This window comes from Saccostrea cucullata, unplaced genomic scaffold, assembly GCF_032062105.1.
Source record: "Saccostrea cucullata isolate Sc308-1 unplaced genomic scaffold, CSIRO_AGI_Scuc_v1 ctg617, whole genome shotgun sequence".
NCBI classification, from domain to species: Eukaryota; Metazoa; Mollusca; class Bivalvia; order Ostreida; family Ostreidae; genus Saccostrea; species Saccostrea cuccullata.
The window spans coordinates 72,286-94,553 of record NW_026932360.1 but is presented as its reverse complement, the minus strand read 5'-3'; the positions used below and the strand labels follow the sequence as shown (position 1 = coordinate 94,553).

Here is a 22,268-nt window from a genome sequence, read left to right as displayed (position 1 = left end):
TATTTACCCTTAAAAATTTGGTAGTACATGTTCATGTAAAGCTTAAAACTACATGCTGAGTACACATGTTGACAGGTGGAAATTCCATCAGACGATGAAGAAGAGGAAGTCATTACAATCACCGAGGAAACTTACAAACCAATGTCCCTGGAGAAAATGGTGACGCTAATCGCCATACTGGTAGAGAAATCCAGGGGAGAGAACAACCAGCTGCATATATCAGACAAGGATTACACGGCCATCATCGGGGGGAAGGGCTTCCCCTTCCTGTTTAACCAGATTCGGGACAGCATTAATGTCAGACAGACCTGTAACCTCTTGTTCAGCCTCAGTCGATGGAACGAACAATTAGCCATTGCTGTTTGTATTTTTTCCATAATTTTTTATAATAGATAGTAAAGCACAGTTCTAATTGGTTAATAATCAAATTCACAAGCAGTATTAGATATGGAAGTTAGGTGCTTCTGAATGATTCAGGGTGGGAAGTATCACTTTGTATATTAATAGTTAGCACAAGTTATATACTAGTATTGGAAATGATTAGGATGCCATTGTTTTGTTAAAGTGGCGTGAAATGTGAAATAGTTGTGAAATAATGAAAGTTGTCCTGCTGTTCCTAACTTGATTCATGTACATATTTTCAGTTGGTGCAGATGGTTTTTAATGCTATTAAGAAGTTAAATTTTGAGGTAAGGAACTCAGTTTTATGCCATAACTTTTCATCTTTATAAAGTGTTAAGTAATATTTAATAATCAAAGTCAATCAAGTTACTAGCTGTAGAGAAAGATGAACCAATCCATAAAAGTAAACATGTCTTATATTTACATGTAAATTCAAATTACTGATTTCAGTTCATCTTTGAGTGTTAAAACATGAAAGATTTTTCAAATTTCAGCACTCGCAGCCATTTTTCAAGCTGATGTCGATGTTGGTGGAATTTGGAGCTGGTCCCCCAGGCCTTCCTCCATTCACTCAATATGTCCTACAGAAATTCTGGGAGGTATGCATCAAAAATTAGGGAATATTGTGTAAAATCACATATTTCTCATAGGGTCAAGGTGTGAGAAAAAGTTATTTGTATGTTGAGATTTGATTCTTGTGGTTGGAGAAGTGTTGAGTAGTAATGCATATGAAATTTTACATTTCATAACCGTGACCGTGGTGGTCATAAATACGTGGGTCTCTCCATACCTCTAAAACAACAAAAATTAGCGATTTTGAAGTAGATGGTATTTTGTTATGACAGATAGTATGGGTGTTACCCTTGTATATTATAACAGCTGACATAAAATTTTATACTGTAACATGACATTAAATACCTTGATTGTTTAACAGCTAACATGAATATATACTGTAACAGCTGAGAAAAAGCTCAACTCAGCTGACAAATTCATGAGGAAGCTTACCCTTGATACTGTACACTTAACAGCTGACATTTAATACTGTATTAACAGCTGACATATAAAGTCAGTCATGAGCTTTAACTTGATACTATTTAACAGCTGACAAAGTGTTGCCCTCAGCCCTGTCTGGAGTGGATGGCCGCACAAGTGACCAGAAACCGACTGGCCAGTCAGTGGGTCCTGAGTCAGATGGACATCTGGGTAGAGCCATACCTCCTGGCCAATAACAACGCCCGGGTCAGGAGTGCCGCGGCCTGCCTTCTGACCTCTCTGGTACCCAGTACTCACTTCAGAAACACCTTCAGGCAGACTAGGAACCTCCTCAGTCCTCACAAAGAAATGACGGTACATGTCTTTTTTTTCTTTTTTTTAGATTTGAGTGATATTTTTTTCTGTTGTCAATTTTTTTTCTTGTTAATTATTATTTCCTTTAATTTCAGATGTCAACTGAAGCCATTATTGTGCTCCATCAGGTAATGTTAAAGTCTCCAGATTTACATACAGATGTCTTATAGACAAATGATACTTCCATGTACATAAAACCATATATTCTGTTGCAAGAAGTTCACAGATCAAGTTTAATATGTGCAATGTTTTTGCAAGAACAGTTAATTTAAGTTATGTTTGTATATTCTTTGAAAGGATTTTAAAGTCGCAGTTAAGAAATTATTTAATATGCCCTAGCTTACTCTAAATTATTAATGTATTTTATTGTTTTTTCTCAGATATATGAACATCTGTTGAGTCTTTTGGTGAGAGCGAGGCTTTACGCTGGTAATTTTCTTTAAATATTATTATTAAGCAACATACATGTACATTTTAGAAAACGTGTAGAAATTAATATCTTCAAGAGTTGAAGTGGGGATTTTAATATAAATATGTACCGTATCTGTTTATGAATATGTGGGTATATTCCTGTATTTTATGCCATTTCAGATGCTCAGAATCATGGAACGACAAAACTGATCAGTTATTTTGCTGTACTTACATTTTGTTTGATCTCAAAAACAGAAAAACTAATGGTAAGTGATACACAAGCCTATCTACATGTAATTTCTGATGGGTATATTGGCAAATTCATATAAACATATATATTGTATATCATTTACTAGCATGTACATTGTAAATATAAATTTTTTTTTATTACATGTAAGTTCCAAAATCACATAGGTAACCCATTACTATCCATATTTTGTTCATAGCAACTCACTGTAACTTAAAGTATTTTGTTAAATTTTTTTTTAATCAGTTTAACAAGTACTTCCTGGATCTCTGGAACTTATTTCAACCTAAGCTGTGTGAACCTCAGATTTCCATGCATCACAACAAACAGGTTAGAAAAAAAAATTATTTAGATATTGATCATTTACTTTTATCATCATGCAAGTATCCTAATTATTTATTTATAGATCTATGTATCATTATAATTACCTAAAATCTGATGGAACTGATTGTCTCTTAAGTCTAAGAACTTTTTTTCTTGCAGGCACTTTTATTTTTCTGGTACCAAGTGTGTTTGGATTGTTCGGAAAATATTAAATCCATTGTGAGCAATGCTAGTGTGTGCAAACAAATAGCATACAACTACATTCTGTAAGTAAATTTGATATGCTCTCTTGTGAATTTTCAGGGGGGGATTAAATTAATCCATTGAATAGTAATAGTAGAAATTAAAACAACATGGAAATGATGTACTTGTGTGAGCGTTTCAAATTTCAAACACAGAGCGGACCATGATGACCAAGATGTGGTGATGTTTAATCGTATCATGCTGCCATCGTATTATGGTTTGTTGAGGATGTGTTGTCAGCAGTCCCGTACGTTTACACGACAGCTAGCTCAGCATCAAAACATCCAATGGGCTTTCAAAAACATTTCCTGTCACCCTGCACAATATACTGCGGTAAGATGGAGTTCATATATGTTATTGTAAAAATCCAAACCTTCCAGTATTCATTTGGTCCTTCAATATGTGGAAGAAATATAGAAGCTATCCTTGCATAGATAATGAGGCTAACTAAAAATCATGTGTGATACATAAATTTATCATTTTTAAAAGTAAAAGCTTTAATAAGATTTGTGATAGTTAATTTTGAGATTGATCGTTATAGGCAGTGGAGGAGCTGTTTAAGATGATGAGGCTAATGGCCACAAAGTACCCCGATAGCTCAGAGGAGGAGGTTCAGGCTGTCAACCATTTTAAGCGGACCACGATTCGCCTATACCTAGATTTCCTGGATGCTCGCTCAGGCTGGCAGACTCTGATCAGGTTCTTATGTGCTACTTTTATTATGTCCCCTGAAAGCTAAGTTTGAGGAAGGAAGGGTTGTGAATCAAAAAAATCTTATTCAAATTTATCCAGTTGTCTATCTTTCTGCAGTCTTGTTTGACTATTATTTAGCAGTGGGAAAACATTGTAGGCTCATAGTAAAGAGTGCCTTTGGTTTATGGGTTTGACTTTTACATAAACCAAGGTCATTTGTGCAAGGTCAGCAGTGAAAAGGGTATAATCAGTGTACAGTGTCACTTTCTAATGGAGAAGCATCGGAAGTTCATACTTCACACTGAGGTCATTTGGACAAGTTCAAGGACAATGACAGAAAAATAGAATCTTGTGCAAATCAACTTTACTTTTCTCTCTAACTTATTAAAAAAAAATCCTGCCAACAACAATTAAAAAAAATTATAGTTAAGGCTATCTAAATTTAATTCCCTGGTTCTCAGGCCTATTTTCTCCAAAACAGATGCGGGAGGGCGGCATTTTATTTTTCATTTTTTGTGATGAGGGAGGTTTTTTTTATTTTAATTTCCGAATTTTCTTTAACATAAAGATATTTTTTAATCACAGATATACTTTGTTAAAAGATTTATTGTGCTTAACAGCGTGTAAACATCGTAGGTAATGTCCTCGAATGTATTTTCAAACGAAGTAGCCAAAATCTCATTGTAAATGGCTACCGGAAGTGATATTTGAATACTAAACTACGAAACAAATGAGGTCGGAATTTTTTTTCCCGGATTGGTCTCCGCAATACCAACTTTTTATTTTAAAAATTCAATAAAATCGGCAATGCGGCTACCTCAAAACGGATGCGCGCGGGCCTGAGAACCAAGATTTCAATTTTATATGGCCTAAAGGGTTAAGTTTTTGTGCTTGCTTACTGTCCTATTTGTTAAAAGATTTTGTTAAGGCCATAATAAATAAATTGCTCGATTCTCATCCGAATTTTTTTAAAAAATGTAGGTGGGCGGGCGGCTTTTATTTTGTATTTTTTCAATTTTGCAGATTTTTTATTGACCTGGTCAATCAGTGTTATTTTATTTACAATACCTGAATTAAAGTTATAGTAAAGGTTCAATTATCTCTTACTTCACATCATCACCAATGTTTTTCAACCAATGACCCTTGTTTAAAATATATACGCATGTATTACAGCAATTACCATCTTTTCAGCTGTCAAAATCATGTCAACTTTCGCGGGATTCAAAACGAAAGTAGAATGGTAGATGAATACCGATCTCGATCAGAATTAAGACGAAGAAAAACAGAAATAAAAAAAATCAAGGCGGGGGTATTAAATTGGGGCGGGCGGGGATGAGAATCTAGGAATATTTTTATTATGGCCTAAATATATCTTTTATGAGATTTTGTCAGTTAAGTTGAAATTCGAATTTAATTTAACTTTTTTTAAAAGAGTGGAATGAGTAGTTAGTATTTGCTATTTTCAGAGGGAACATTCCTCTAACAGATCTTTTTAAAGATAAATAGAGATTTTTTGTTTGCCACTGTTCACTTAATTGTGTAGATTTTGTAGTGCATGTACATGTATATTATTCTTTTTTTATGGTGTATAAATATTCTGAAAAAATTAATTTCTTGATGAATTTTGAAAATAGATTCATATTTAAAGTATTTCTAAAAATTTTGCACATTAATATAATGAGAATAAAATATGAGCCGTTCCAAGCAAAAACCCCCCTTATGTCAAAAATTTTCGAAAATGATGTAGAACCTTAGGTAAATACAACCTGTAATTATTACAGGTGTATCTTGCTCCGTTACGGATTTATAGGTATTCAAAGTATGCATCATTTATACGGCCGACGTCATATTTTAAAAATTTTCTATTGTAGCGACGTCGACGTTATAGCGACGTAATAAAATCATGAATTACTTATACGCAATAACTTGGTATTGTATTGCCGTTCTGCTTAATATATATATGCTTAATTTGTTGTAAACATTTTTTTTTCCTTTTTTATGAAACAGTTCCGTTCATCCTTTTCTGATATTAATTAAAAATATGCCGATGGAGTTCAGATAGTCCTATGATTCGCTGACTTAGAGAAAACATCACAAATAATTGATAGGTCTTTTATTAAGTAAAATTCACTTTCATTTTTTTCCGGTTTTGCCCAAATCTTTCAAAACCAGCAACAACAAAAATATTTTAGTTCCCATCAATTTATTCTTTTATAATTGATTTTACTTGTCCAACCTTTGCCTTCAAAACACTGACCAAGAGACAGCATTAAAGGGCAGGGGCTTGCGCTTTTATTAATGAACACGACATAAAGATTTTGTAAAGTATGGTATATCAATGTAAATGATGAGTACCATTTCTCCTTTTTTCTAAATGCTCAACTGCATATGCATTTTCTTTGCTTAATTATGCCCTCATTTGTTAAAAGATATTAGAAGGAAAGGGGGGGGCTGCAATGAAAGATTAAATTAGTACTAGCATAAAGGAAATTTTGACTAGATATATACATGTTAAATCTGTCATTTATGAATAGTTAAAGTGTACTTTTCAGATTTCAAATTATGAAAAAAATAATAAAAACAAGACCTGAAAAACTGAGAAAATGAGCAAGGCAATTAATTCAGCTTTTTTTTTTTGAAAAACAGTACAATCACGTACATGTAATTAATATATAGAAGATTGCTAAACATACAGCCCCATTTATATCTAACAACAAAATGATGAGAATCGATCCTCTTGTGCTTTCTCAATATTTCGTATGAAGTTTAAAAAAACATACAGGTCACCGTTTTTTGTTGTTTTTTAAAAACAACAGGTTGTTATGAGGCACGTTTCACAGGTCAACACTTATAATATATCATGAAGGTCCTCTGATTATGTACCAGTTAGTCAAAAGCTGAAAAAAATATTTTAGAGACTAAGAAAAACGTGTAAGTCAGGGGCCTATTCAGAGCATGCAACTTAAATTTTAAAGTCATCGACACAAATGTACAATATTTGATTACCGTCTTCAATATTATTAATAATACTATTATTATCGTATTCTATGTCTTCATAGAATAAAAACATTTCATAGAAAAGAGAACATGTTTTACGTGCGAAATCTGCATATTAGACTGTCTTTCGAATAAAATTCTTCTTATATACTAGTGTTGGCAACGAGTACCCGGTTAACCGGTTAACCGTCGAACGATGTGAGTATCGGTTAGTAAAACTGCTATTCGGTTACTCGGATAAAAATACATTTTTCATATTAAATACGTATAAAATAATTTTTATGGTATTTGTAAATGTATATCGACAAATTTCTCTAATTTAATTACCGTTAGGCTTGCTCTAGTGGTTCACAAATTGGATCGATTTGTTATGATTAGTTTAATTGATGGCTTTAATTACCAGGGGTACGTGTTTTGAAAACCTGAGCTATAATTACCTGATTTAAACAGACCTGTGTTAGAGGTACATACTTTAACTAGATGCCGCCGCAAACATCGAGAGCGTGAAAATATTGTTAAAGAACTCAAAATCTGTCAAATTCAAATTATGTGATTCGGAGTTGTCGTATAAGGGTGCTAAGTTACTTTAGATTGAAACATACCGTACTTTGTATTTCGATAATTAGCGACTTGCAGGAGACTCAACAAAAAAACCAGCATTTACAGGGTATGTTAGTTCTCCCCGATCGCGACATATAATTATATATTCTTCATATGTTGATATATTTATTTTCTTGAACAAAAACAAACTCCCCGTTTCAAGTGACATTTAAAATCAAAATTCTTCGAAGATTTTTTTTTTTTTTGTTTTTTGTCTTTTGTTTTTTTTTTTTTTTTTGTCTGTATTTGTAAATTAAGTTCATATATCTTACATTTGTTGTTTATTTCTACCAATAAGTAAAAGGATGAATTTAATAATAAATACGGAAACTATAACATAAAATCATCCGAGTAACCGGGTACTCGATCGGAAGATTAAGCGAGTAACCGGTTACTAAAAATCGTCCGATTTGCCAACACTATTATATACTAGTAAAATATATTCTATCTAAGTCTACCCAACATTTTACACACATACAAAGAAGTTCCATTGTGTGCAGAAGGGGGAGGAATGGTGGCCATTCTCTGTCTCTTCATTAACATCAAATATTCGAACATCTGACCATCCTTACCAACTTACAAGGAGTCCACGTGTTCTGAAAGTGCGGGGAGGAGTTGAGTAGGTTACTTTTGTGTTAGTCTTCTAATTAAATTTACATGGAGACCGGTCCTTCGGATGACTCTGTATAAACCGCGGTCCCGTGTCGCAGGAAGTGCTGGCACAAACAAGATTCCTCACTGCTCAAAGGCCCTAAGTGCCGGTTATATTTGCAGCTCTCCACTGGCAAGTGGTGGCGTCTCCATATGAGCTAAAAATTCTCAAGATGGACGTTTAACAACACACAAACAATCTATTTAAATTTAAACATTGAAGTTTCACAAGTTATCTAGAACCTTTGTTTATACAAGATATTTCCAAAGTTATCTAGAAACCTTTTTTATACAAGATGTATCCGACTTTTGTGATTGACATCTGCAGGGACAGTATATAGGGAACTTATACTGCCTCGCTATTGAGCTATCTTTTCTAGTGATGCGGTAGAGTCTCTCTCTAATACAGGCAAGTTAAGCAACGGCGAGCCTGTTTATCCATTGGATGGGTGACCGCTCAAAAACATGGATAGCCATGGAAAGTAATGAGATATAGGCCTATCTAAAAGACATGCAAAAATTTAGGAACTTTTCAGACAAACATAATTATGAATACTTTTTTGTTGTCAACATCATTCATTTAATGATTTGTTTGTATCTTTCATTAAGCACTTTAAACTGAAATTCTGTATCATTTTGCAAACGTTGTTTAAGGATAATTATTTGAACAGCAAATTAAAAATTGCATTTTTATACAACGATTTCCATCATTTTATTGTCTCCTGATGGAATCTCAATATATTGATAAAATAAACTTCACTATTATTTCTCATTTTATTTTTTCCACATTTGCATCTACAATGTCAAAGAGTTGTCTTGGTACAGGTCCACTAAAAATGATCACGCTTAAATATTTTCCCATGAACATGGGTTTAAAAAACATGTCAGATCGTTTTTCAAATCATTTGACAAAAGTGTTTATAATATGATAAATACTCCTAGCTCTCTGATTTTCCAAGATCTGGCATTGTGTGGAAAATAATCAGGTTATGTTCACCTGCATGTGATCTTCCTGGTGAAAATTACGAACATTTACTTCTTGCTACGTTAGACAAAAAGTAGATCGGGAAAGTCCAAACTGATTAAAATATTTTGGAAATGTATTTTTTTTTTTGCACTCGATTTACATTCAGGTGAAATGTGCTTACAATCATGCACATAAAAAAACAAATCCGTGGGGTTGCATGGAAGCCCCTCTCCGTAATTTTTTCTGAATGTAAATTTTCACTGTTAACTTCAGCATGCAATGATGCCTTGGGGGGGGGGGGGGGGGGGGGGGGAATAACGTGACAAGCGATAAATAATGTAGGTGTGCATTTCAAATACAGTACTTTTCAGAACTTCCAAAAATTTGTGAAAAGATGTATACATGTATTTATTTCTATATATGCTTTATCACATATATTCTTATAATTTTTTTTGGTGGTGGGAGGGGGGATGTTACAACAGTATTAACGAGTTATCGATCTTTTCAACACGTAACAAAAAAGGAGAATGTCGGATATATGTCTTTTCAATTAATGTAGCTTTCTTAATTGAACTAACTGTCATTTTTCTTCCAAGAGGTCCTGGGTCTACAATAAATGAAAAATACCCCGAATTTAAATCTGGCATTGGTGTGTTGTAACAATTCTGTCATTCAGATTTGATTCGTGTTAATTCCTGTACAGTTTTCTTGACATGTGATTAAGTCCAATCAATTTTCGCCAAGACTTCAGATTAAAAAAAACTCATTTCAAACTACTCTTCCTTCTACGGAACCTTCCTTTTTAAAAATATATTTACACAGCTGTTAATCAATATCATCATTGCATGTAATTATTTTTTTTCATTGTTGAATACAAAAGAGTCGTAAATCTGTATTTTAAACAACAGTTGCATGTTTTATTTAGTTTAACTGAATATTGTACATGGAACAAAATAATTGTTGAAGTGTTGACAAATCTTATGTATTTAATCAGAACACTCTTAGGTCGTTTAATGTGTAATGCACATGTAGTTTGACAACAATCAGAGTCAGATATGTTATGAAATAGACAAAAGTGTTGAAAGAAAATATGCAGAAAGCACAACGGAGAAAATTTTGTGACGTAAAACAAAGCATGTAGTTGGAACGCAGTCAGTGCGCAATATATTTTGAACGCAGTTTTTGTTGCAAAACAATGACGTCGCTTTTTCTATTGTGACGTAAAATTCTGTCAGATTACATAAGGGGGGTTTTTGCTTGGAACGGCTCATATAATACATGTACATGTACACTTGTATAATTATGCATGTACTATGAGGAGATTTACTTGCAGTGCTCTGAAGATTTTGATTGACAATCAAGATGACAGGTTGCTGCTACTCTATCACAAGGGGCTGCAGATGATAACTGAAGTAAGAAAAACTAAACCACATCAAGTTTGTGTTATTATGGTTATGTTGTTGCTAAATACTTTTTCAATGTGTAATTTTAAAAATATTTAAAAAAGTAAAAAAAAAATTAATATGACGTAATATACATGGATTGAATTTAGTAATTTCTGTACTCTCTGGCATTTGTAGTTTAGACAAAACTGCAAGAAGGAAAGCTGTTCATTGTATTTCATCCATCAGACATTGACCAGAACTTGCCATGAATTGTGTGATATAGATGGTTATTGCTTCTAACTGAATGTATAAAACTTGATTGTAGGCCTTTAACACACTGCACGCCATGTACCACGAGGCCACGGCTTGTCATGTGACAGGAGACATAGTGGAACTGCTAGGGATTCTCCTTCCTGTTCTAAAAGTAGCCCGATATTTCCACGAACGCAAAGGTAAGACAAGAAAACAGAATAAAACAAGCACAAGCATGTACCCATTGTTGTAGGTTATAAAGAAAAAGGAAAACGTATTGTCTAGAAATGTAGGTCTCTCTGATTTGATTTAAGAAGGCTCAATTTTCAAAGGCAAACATGGTCTAAATAACTGTAAAGGATTTGTTTATAGGAGGCTATATGTCCTGTACAATGAGTGTTGATTTATCAGGATTTTACATGCGACAGATTCAGGCAAAATGTAGTACAAATATTTAATACCTGTATATATAAATATTATGTGGTTCACATACCTGTATTTATCATACAATGGTTGGATTGTTATAATTCTACCAGGTTCAGCCTCTAACGACATGAACACTGTCCTGCAGAACTGGAAAGAGAGAATGGACTTCACAAAGAAGTTACTGACCTTACTGAATTCTTACACACCCCCAGAAATCAGAACCAGTGCTATAGGTAAATACATATACGTAGACTCTTAACCATTAGCTTAAAACAGGACTTAATTTTATTAATAATTACCTATAAAGCTATGATTTTTATCCTTAAAAATTGGGAAACTACATTAAAAGAGGGTTAACAGTATCCTGCTTATCATATTTTATAGTCCCTCTATTCATATAAAGTTTGTATTTGAGAATGGTATTTAAAAAGTAAGATGTACTGGTAATATGATTATCCATGTTACTTGTAGATGTTTTGCGTGATTTGGTGCTTACTTATCAGAGTGAATGTGTTCACACAATAGTTCCTGTTCTTACACAAGTTCATCTAGCTTTCCAAGAAAGCAACATCCCAGGTAAGTAATTTAAACAGTATTTATATTTAATAATTTTGTTTTAATTGGAGTGTAAATCAAATCCCAGTGGGCATTTGTCTTAGGATTTTTAAGTAACATAAACATAAGCAATATCTTCTTTCATACATGTATGTAAAAGTTATTAAAGTTACAAAAGATCAGTTATATTTTTTTAAACTTACTTTTCAATTTATTTACAATGTATTTAGTTGGTTAAATAGTGGAAAAAGCAATTTACACTGTATGTAAGAACAGATAGGGCAATATTCTGAGAAAGCATTGTAGATACTGTGTCTATAGGGACTTGTACATTTCCACTGTGTATTTAGCTTGCCATGTCTATATAATTTTTTGAATGTGAATTTTTATGAATTTTCAGTTTCTTCTCCTGGGCCTTATTTTCCCAGAAGAGGTCAGAAGCCGATAGGTCCCAAATCTAACATCCGTCCCCCGCGCCCGCAGTTCAACATGATGTTACATTCTAGTCAGATAGAGGCTACCAAGGTACACTATTCTTAACAGTTATCTTATTTACAAATCTAACATCCGTCCCCCGCACCCCCTGTTCAATATGATGTTACATTCTAGTCAGATAGGGGCTACCAAGGTACACTATTCCCAGCATTTATCTTATTTACAAGTACAGGTGACTCTCGATGGCTTGAATCCTAAAACTCAGTGAAGAACCTCATGAAGCAAATTTACTCCTGATCTCTCGAACTTCTATCTCTCAAAGTTCTCTATCTCTCGAACCAAAACCTGGGTCCCGTTACACATATTTCATTGAATTTTACTCTCTATATCTCGAAGTTTTGATAGCGCGTGTATACACGGCGATCAAGTGTGAAATTGAGCCAGTACTTACCTGGAAAAACAGTTAACGCCTGGGGGCTAGCATGGAGGTGTTAATTGGGTGTTTACGTAGATGACACTACACCTGTGGGTCGTCCGTGTATCAATATAATTTATTGGTTATTATTGGTAAATTATAAACGAATTCAGAACTTATTTTGACTTGAAACCGGGATGATAATTTCTAGAAAATAAATTTGTGGACGTTCGTTTCAATTAAGTTCCCATAGATTATGAACTTTTATTAGAGTCTACATAATCCCAGTATGGCAAATATTGCAAAAGAAATTCCTTTCTCAAGGACTGAATACCGATTAAGAAAAATCTTTTTACACTGTATGGTGAATGGGTGCTTGTATTCGGGTTTCATGTTATCATGAAATAAGAACAAATAAATATTGAAACTTCAGGAATTCGTTTTATTTATTCGAAATACGATCATTGTTGTTGATATCAAGTATATTACCTGTAAAATACGATTGAAAACGTGCAATAACTTTATTTACATATACTTCCGGTATCTATAATAGTAGAACATCGATGATCGGAACGGAAAATTCCGGATTTTATTAACTTTCTATCTCTCGAACCCCTCGATCTCTCGAACTTTTCTTGCGGTCCCTTGAACTTCGAGAGATCGAGAGTCACCTGTATATATACATGTAGGTGAATCCTCAAACCAGCAGATCATGAATATTCAATATGTACATGTACATTAAGTTTTGGTTCTCATGATATGTGTTTGTCAATGCAATCCAAGATCCTTCATTAGTTTGATTTATGATAACAGTATTTAGAACATGTTTGATCAGTTTGTTAGATTTGAAATGTTACACTTAAGTAATACTACATACATGTAATGTAATTTATATTATAGTTACACTTATTTTACAGGGTGTTGATGAGTCTTGTTACATTTATTTTACAGGGTGTTGATGAGATGTATGATGCTGCTTTAGCGGAGTTTTTCACCCCGTATCACATGTTGGTGGATCTTATCTGCCGAGTAGCTGTTAATCACCAAAGTCTTTCAGAACCTATAATAAACCTAAGTATGTACCGGTAATTTAGTGGATTCAATAAAATCAATTTTTTGAAAGAGAGGTTCAAAAGAGGTACTCAGTGATAAATTTTATGTATTGTTTCACAGTTTTGTAACAGTACATGGTCTTACACTGGCTTTCCTTTTGGACTATCATTAGTGTTTTAAACAGATGAGAAATTGCATATATTATATAATTATGTAGAGTAAATGTTTTCAGAGGTTGTCAAGCCCATTATTTGGTATGACTCTATATAAAATTATTGTAGGTGCTATGGTTGCCATTGAGGGGGTTCCACTACACTCCCCATATTTTGCAAAGTTATGGTTTGAAATCTATCATTCTGAGGTAAGTTACACAAGAATAAAGAAAAACAACATTCTTCTCAAGCGAATTAATAAGAAAGAAAATAGATTACGACAAAGGTTTCTTTTTTCGCTATTTGCATTGCTGACGAAAAAAAAGTTGATTGTATCCTTAATTAATGCTGTTTGACCTGCGTCTACTGTGAGTCTTTTTTCTGTTGCAGGTTGACAGGTCCTGTATCAGGACTTTATGTAATTGTAGCTACTTTATTGAATATGTGGACTCAGTATTACTTGACGAGAGGTTGTCCCTTAACAACCATAATATCTACCAGTTCTTCTGTAACTTTTTTCCTAAGGTAAACTTATTTTATGTCTTTAAATTTAAAAAGTACTCCTTAAGATATAAAGTTCAACAGGCAGAAATCAGAATATTATCTATTCATCTTAAGTGTGACTGATGTATTTACGCCCTGCTTCAAAAAAGGGAGGGCATATTGCTTTGATGCTGTCTGTTGGTCCACCATCAGTTTCCATTCATTTTCTGCGTATAGGTTGCACATATTCAAATGAAATTTGATATACAATTTTATCATAAGAATATCTAGGTCAGGTTTTGTTTTGGGTACAATTGAGCCATTATGGGCAAAGTTATTCCCCTTGGACTTCGAAAAATTCCTTTTATAACTCAATGGATGCTAAAAAAAAGTAATGATTGATGCATATCCTTCAAAAAAAGCTCAGACCAATGGTGAATCAAAAACCTGGCCAAAACATTTAGTTAAATCTTTGATCTCTTACTCCAGGTTCATCAGCAAGTTTTGAGTGATCAAGGGAGATCCTTACTGGACAGCCTTGTAGCATCTGTTACAGCCGAGAAAGCAGCCATCGAAAATGTCCGTTATGAGAAAGAACTGACAAGCATTTGTCAGAGGGTAAATGGGGTAGGTAGTCTTACTGTGTATGAGCTGTATTGTTAACATAATATGCAATTTTTTATTTGTCATAAAATGATTTGGCAATTATACAGTGGAATGATGCTAGGACATTTTTATTTCCTTGCAAGTATTTACTAGCATAAAAACAAGTAAATCATTGCATTTGAAAGCTTCTAAACTTTCTTATATTGTTGAATTTGACAGGACTTGAGAGCTATGCTATTAATATTTTCTGTCCAACCACCCAAAAATCTAAATCCCTTGCTGGAGGACAGCCTTCATTACATTCTACAAGTTTGTCGGGACCACCAAAAGCAACAGGAGAATGCTCATCAATCCCAGAATTCCCTAAAAAGGTCAACTTCTGACCAAAGTCAGAGTGAAAAGGAGGAGGTTAAAGACCAAGGTATGTCCATTTACATCTGATTTAGGCTAAATGTTTCAATCCTTTAGTGCTGTGCGATATTACCGGTTAACCGATGTATCCCGATTTTCTTCCTCACAATACGTATCGCGGTATTTTTTTGTGAATACCGGTTCGGGATCGATGTGCTATAAAATTGTTATAAAAAGAGTTATTTGCCCTTTTCAAGGTAAAATATGGTGGCAAGCTACGTGAAGTGTTATCAGAAACCAGAGACATGTCTCTATCAGAAACGAAAAGACGACAACTGTCATGTTAAAGCCAAATCTGAATATTACAACTCGATTCTTCAAGTTGTGCCACAAAAAACTTAGCTTGCCATTTGCGCCGACAAAACGCGATCAGGCAATTGCAATATCAACTCAAGAATACATGTAATTTGAATTTGTGTTTTCATTTAAGATTGATGAAAAGCAAAATCTATTAAAAATTTTATATTGTGATATATTGCAATACAAAATGTAATATTGCAATATATTGCGCTTTTTCAGTTGCGATACCCAGCACTACAATCCTTCTCATTACACAGAAAATTTTCTTAATTAGATTGAAATACAGTCAGACTTTGTTATCTTGAACTGAAATGGGCTGAGATAAAACTTTGAGATAGCCATGGATTCGAGATGTGTTACATTTTTGCACAACTAGTGGAGTATCAATAATCAAATAAAACAAATTAAGTCAAAAATTTTAATTTTCCAATAAATTTGGAAAGATATGAAAAGCAAATTAATGCCATTTGATGGAACATTTTATTTTCATTTGAATGTTAATAGGACATTTAATGCAGATCTAGATTTGATAAAACAGAGCTTTGGAAAACACAGAACAGTGAAAACTCGCTTTACACTTTCAGAAACACCTTCTAAGAAGCGACGAATAAGTAAGGATGAAGAAGGTGATGAAAAAGAGACGAAAGTTTCAAAGTCTGAGGATCAGTCTAAAGACCCAAAAGCAGAAAAGTCCCAAGGAGAAGTTTCTGAGACCAACAAGAGTGGTAGTGACACTAGTCAAAACAAAGCAGAACCTAGCCAAGAACAGACAGACAAACCAGAGGTCAAAGAGGCCAAAGAGGAAGAACCTTGCACCTCGGGTCAAAGTCAGAAGGCTGAGTCTGCTGTGTGTGAAGAAACTCCACGAAGGAAAAATGCCACAATGGTGGATATTGTTGCCAAACATATCGAAAGCTTGTTTGCATTGATTGAAAAGAAACAATGAGGAAACATAATCTTTAGATATCACTGCCTGAAAATTACTGTAAAGAAGTGAAAGCTGTTGTTTTTGAGGATTGTAGTATTTTAAATCATGAATTAATTGATTGCAAATTCCATGAAAGAGAGACATGTTTTAAGGACTTTATATGTATGTTCAAATACATGAATGTTACTGGTATATGTATCGGACATAAATTCAATTTGCAATCAAATCTACACAGATCGTTCAGTTAAAAAATGCATCTGCACCATACTTGTTAAACAGCGACCCTGCATAAATTTCTCTCTTACATTATATGAATTGTTCTAAGACATCTGTCCTGTCTATAAATTGTGACTTGTGCATTTACTGAGGTGTTCTTGACATATTATACAGGTATAAATGATTGTTGATTAGAGAATACAATGTTGAATGAGAAAACTTGTTACAATTTTTTTGGTATTATTTAACCAAGTTCTAATACTATAAAACAAATAATTATCTTGTTTATATAGAAATGGAGACAGGAGTTGGGGTCAATGCTGATTTTAGTATGTGCAATGTGATATCACTGCCAGATACTCAACAATAATATACATTATATTTTGCTTGGATTATTTCATATCAGCCCAAGACAAATCTGAATTATAAATTAAAAACCACAAAGCTCAAATATCTGGGTTATTCACTTTAGAAAAATAAGAAAATAAGATTTATGTTTTAAAAATAAGTCTGTCAAAACTTCTAAAATTGGTGGAAATTGAAGTCAGTAGAAGTACATGTAGTAGAGAAGTCAGTAGAGAAGTTCTTACCCACACACTTAGATGCACATGTACTACAGGCAGTTTGTGACAGAAAATTTAAAATCTGTTGCTCTGAGCTATTTATACATGTACAGTGTATTTATGAATTCTCCTGAAAAAAAAGAGGGAAAAGGCATAAATTTAGATCAGACAGTAAAAGAGCTGCCTAAAGCAAGTCTACAATCAGGATTTATTGAAAGTGATTCGTTTCTCTTTTTTTTTTTTTTAAAAATCTGCAAGAAAATTTAATATTTTTTATGTGTACACTACATGATGTTTTCTGTAATTCACTTTCTTGTGTGATTCATTGTCCAGTTGAATAGAGTGGTCACATATGGATCAGTTTAATGTTTATAATTTTATGAGCATTAGGACCACCAATGCATATCTTGAGATTGACACAGAATTATGCAGATCACCTGAAAATTGCAGAATAAGCTAAATCTAGCTAATTCAGAGAATCTGGGTCCACCCCGAAAGGAAAAGAGAAGAGCATGCATGGATCTAGATTAGAGGATTGGGGTACCTTAAGAGGGTTGCCATTGGGCAGTGCCATAGGGAGTTATTTAATAAATTTGTAAATCCTCAAAGTTAAGCCTCTTGACATAACACCCGGAAATGAGAGTTTTATACAGAAAATATGAATTTACAACCTTGACCTCAAATGAGTATAGGGGTCTTTTTTAGACCATAGGGAGTTATGTTGTAAAATTTCATTGCAAAAGCTTCTCGAGATACCTCACAGAAACAAAGTGTGTTCAGACAGAGAGAATTTAAGTGTATGACCTTGATCTTTTGAGCTCAAAATCAATAAGGGGTCTTCTTGAAGCCATTGAAAGTATATATACTAAAATAAATTCAGTTTCATATAGCGCCTTATCTTTTGTAAACTCGAAAGCGCTTTACAAAGATATATATGACACGCCAAATTCACAAAAATGAGCTAAACCTAGGGCGAATTTGTTTCTCAAAAACTTGGTTCAGTTTTGAACCAGTTTTTTAAACTGTTCATTTGTTCCACAAACTGGTTTTAAACTAGTTTAAACCCAGAACCGGTTTTCCATTTGTTTTGGCTGTAACTGAAACCAGTGCGTTAAACCAACCAAACCACCTTCGATGGTGGTTTATTCGGTTTACGAAAGAGTGGGAAGTATTTCAATATGGCGGTGGTGAAAGATGGTGACTATTCTAATAAAGAAAAAAAGTTATAAATAATTGTTTTTTAAGGACAAACAACCCTTTTGACTAAAATGCCACATTTTGATATTTGATGTTTTATGTATAAGGCTTCAGAGAATAGATAAATGCTGCATAATAATTGAAAATAATGGTGTTTGTTCAATAATAATGAACAAAATATGTTAAATTTTCCTTTTCAAAAATAAGTTTTGAATCATTTGGACAAACTTCAACATGTACGGTAAATTGTAGAACATACTGTGAAGACAGTTTAAATAATGAAATCTAAAGTGTCATTATAAATACCCGAGTGTCTATCTTTCCATGTGTTAAAAATGTGGAAATTGTTCATTTGATTAATCTTTGAGGCATTAAAAATATAAATACTATACTTTAACTATAAGTAAGATAATCAAGGAATATAGATACGTTATAATTTCTTGGATTCTTTTATTAAGAAAAAGATTTAAACAAATTTATTTGCATGTGTAATTTGGTTAATACATGCATGTTGTTCTGCATCTTTTTGACGCCATCTTGTATAAACTGTTCATTTGTTTTACTGAGGTAAACATGATTGAAATTTAAACCAGTTTAAAAAACTAGTTTTAAACCTTAAACCAAAACCTGAACCAGTTTATGAGCAACAAATTCACCCATAGTTTCACAGTTGATAAACTAGGTTTGTCGACTGTAAACTATAGTTTACAAATAGTTTTCATCTGTAAAACTATATTTAACAGTTGCTAACTATAGTTTACGAATGCTAATCTAAGTTTATAATATCTGTCTGTAAAAAACGTTAACAATAGATTTTTTTGATAAACATATGGGCGAATATGTTTCTCAAAAACTGGGTTTAGTTTTGAACCAGTTTTGTAAGCTGTTCATTTGTTCCACAAACTGGTTTTAAACTAGTTTAAACCCAGAACCCGTTTTCTATTTGTTTTGGCTGTAACTGAAACCAGTTCGTTAAACCAACCAAACCACACCTCCGATGGTGGTTTATTCGGTTTACGAAAGAGTGGGAAGTATTCCAGTATGGCGGTGATGAAAGATGGTGACTATTCTAATAAAGAAAAAAAGTTGTAAATAATAATATTGTTTTTTCGAGGACAAACAACTCTTTTGACTAAAATGCCACATTTTGATATTTGATGTTTTATATATAAGGCTTCAGAGAATAGATAAATGCTGCATATTGAAAATAGTGGTGTTTGTTCAATAATAATGAGCAGATTGAATTAGAATATGTTAAATTTTTCTTTTCTAAAATAAGTTTTGATTCATTGGACAAACTTCAACATGTATGGTAAATTGTAGAAATACTGTAAAGACAGCTTAAATATTGGAAATCTAAAGAGTCATTATAAATATAAATACCCGAGTGTTTATCTTTCCATGTGTTAAAAATGTGGAAAATGTTCATTTGATGAATCTTTGAAGCATTAAAAATATAAATACTGCACTTTAACTTAGTAAGATAATCAAGGAATATAAAATACGTTATAATTTCTTGGATTCTTTTATTAAGAAGCAGATTTTAACAAATTTATTTGCATGTGTAATTTGGTTAACACATGTATGTTGTTCTGCATCTTTTTGACGCCATCTTGTATAAACTGTTCATTTGTTTTACCGAGGTAAAACCGGATTGAAATTAAACCAGTTTAAAAAACTAGTTTTAAACCTTAAACCAAAACCTGAAACAGTTTATGTTCAACAAATTCGCTCATAGATTCACGTCTGTAAACTGTAATTTACATTTGTTACATTAGAAAAATTAAACATTTTAAATGGTTTTGGGACAACTCTTTTGCCAGAATTTAAGAAAAAATTGACCTGATGATTTGAATGACCTGATGATTTCCTACCAATGACCTGATATTTTTTAATGACCTGATATTTTGAAATGATGTGATGGGTTTTAAGGACCTGATATATTCTTATAATATATTTTAAGGAAAATAAAACAGATTTGTATGGTTAACTTTGTTAAATTTGAACATTTGCTGCAATTCCATTTTAAAATATCAGGTCTGTAAAGTAAAAATATCAGGTGATTCAAAATTATCCGGTCATCAAGTTTTGTGAATATATCTTAATATACAGCAAAAAATATACTTATTATCCACTAAAAGTGTATTTTAGTATAGGTTTAGTTATTATCATTAATACTTTTGCCCCAGAAACATGATATATATCATGTTTAAATTGATAATTTATATGATATATCATTTATCAGGAGGTCTTTAGTATGTTCCCAGATTTCGTGATCAGTGGCTGTTCCACTAAGTTACATTTAGAGTGCGAGTTTCCTACTGTATCAGAGATACAGGGCGGGGCTTGAGGCCAGAGCGATAGCTTGAGCCGGGCCCCGCCCTGTATCTCTGATACAGTAGGAAACGAGTATTCTAAATGACTTGTGACATGACCTTTCTAATGACCTCACCAATTTACATTCATATTTGGGTACATATCTCTCAACCAATCAGATGATTTTAGCAGAAAGTTGATTTAGTATCCCATTTTAAGCATTCGCAACTGAAATGCCGAGAGAGGTGGACGTGCAGGTATTTATCATTTTAAAATAATTATTTAGGGGATGCATTATATAATTGGGTTTCCAAAAAAAAAAAAATTAATTTGATTGCGTATGTTCTTTTCTTTATTCAGCTGTTGTCGACTCCTTCTTTTTTTTTTTTTTTTTTAATTTAAGCTACGATCAAATGCAAAACATTTTAATATATAAGAATCATGTGGGAATGTTCTTGAAACAAAAATACTTCGGGGAAAACGTATTCTGAAAAAAATGTCCCACAATGTCCTACACCTGTCGTAATATAAAAAAATGAAATAAACAGATGAAATGAAAGCGGGGGGGGGGGGGTTGTATATTACCTTCATGTTTTAATAAAATGTAGAGTAACCAAAGGGGATCCCAGCACTCACTCAGGTGCCCCCCACTCAACCCTCCTGTGAGTTTTTTTTTTCTTTTTCGCTTTCGTAAATGATTTTTGCTAAACTTGTATGCATACGCTTTTTAATTTATCAACAATAAACAATAGCACCACACAGTGTCTTGGTTGGCTGTAAATCTACCCCCTCCCCAAGTATAATATACGAGTTTCCACTTATTTTTTTTCGGGGGGGGGGGGCATAGTGATAATTTGTGAACTGTTCCACTACTCCTTACCTTTCTAAAATTTTTGAATTCGACACTAATAACTTTACGTTGTAAAATTTTACTCTTAATTCACCTCAAATTTTGAGTAAATACTAACAGTGCTTTCATGGGAATTGAACGATCTTGTTCTGCCCGTAACAGCACACAGATATCGTTGATATTTTGCAGATACAGTACAGTTTCTGCTCATTTGCATAAGAAACGCACACAAAAAGTGTTCTGTATCGCTTAACTTCAAAGGAAAACTCCCCGGGTCATGTCACAATAAAACGTAGTTAGAATAATCTAACTGTGTCTCGGTACAGGCCCTCACCACATTCCGTAGGACAATATCATTTTAACGATAGAACATTCCATCTAGTATTTATGTAACCATGCAGTCAATTAGATGGTATTACGCATTGCTGATGAGATGTTTTTAACTCGATAGCTTTAACGGTTCAATATTGTGAATAACCTCCACTAATTTATACGAGTACTTTCTGATCAGTTTTATTTCTGTTGAACACGTTAAATTGGGGTATAGGCAAAAAAGGTTACTTCATAAGGGGCGTATAGATACTGTTACTTTCATTTTTGTTTCCATTTCTACTTAAAACAATATCGACCAATCCCTTTGTATGATAATTAAATCAACCACCTCAGGACCACAGGCACTTGTTTCTGTAATAAATTTTTGACCCAATAGTATAATAATAACACCCTTGTGTTACTATTATACCATGGGTCAAAAAATTATTACAGAAACAAGTGCCTGTGCTCAGGACGCTAAAAACTTTTCAGAGCGTTGTAGATCGATCCTGATGATATTTTTCTGAAATT

At 33.2% G+C, this 22,268-nt stretch overlaps 1 protein-coding gene across 3 annotated transcripts in view; it reads left to right on the top strand.

The window, feature by feature from the left end:
- LOC134234945 (ubiquitin carboxyl-terminal hydrolase 34-like) overlaps positions 1-16,718 on the top strand; it is a 46,247-nt gene extending 29,529 nt beyond the window's left edge. For all 3 annotated transcript variants that reach the window (XM_062717023.1, XM_062717022.1, XM_062717021.1), the window contains exons 59-80: positions 76-360; positions 645-689; positions 897-1,001; positions 1,504-1,749; positions 1,845-1,877; positions 2,130-2,178; positions 2,341-2,426; positions 2,654-2,737; positions 2,891-2,997; positions 3,130-3,307; positions 3,516-3,673; positions 10,216-10,294; positions 10,593-10,719; positions 11,056-11,178; positions 11,417-11,521; positions 11,901-12,025; positions 13,302-13,425; positions 13,685-13,764; positions 13,946-14,080; positions 14,528-14,665; positions 14,864-15,065; positions 15,940-16,718. In XM_062717023.1, the coding sequence (XP_062573007.1) occupies positions 76-360; positions 645-689; positions 897-1,001; positions 1,504-1,749; positions 1,845-1,877; positions 2,130-2,178; positions 2,341-2,426; positions 2,654-2,737; positions 2,891-2,997; positions 3,130-3,307; positions 3,516-3,673; positions 10,216-10,294; positions 10,593-10,719; positions 11,056-11,178; positions 11,417-11,521; positions 11,901-12,025; positions 13,302-13,425; positions 13,685-13,764; positions 13,946-14,080; positions 14,528-14,665; positions 14,864-15,065; positions 15,940-16,301 (2,976 nt within the window). In that variant the 3' untranslated portion in view covers positions 16,302-16,718. The remainder of the gene's footprint in view (positions 1-75; positions 361-644; positions 690-896; positions 1,002-1,503; positions 1,750-1,844; positions 1,878-2,129; positions 2,179-2,340; positions 2,427-2,653; positions 2,738-2,890; positions 2,998-3,129; positions 3,308-3,515; positions 3,674-10,215; positions 10,295-10,592; positions 10,720-11,055; positions 11,179-11,416; positions 11,522-11,900; positions 12,026-13,301; positions 13,426-13,684; positions 13,765-13,945; positions 14,081-14,527; positions 14,666-14,863; positions 15,066-15,939) is intronic.
- Positions 16,719-22,268: the final 5,550 nt, after the last annotated feature.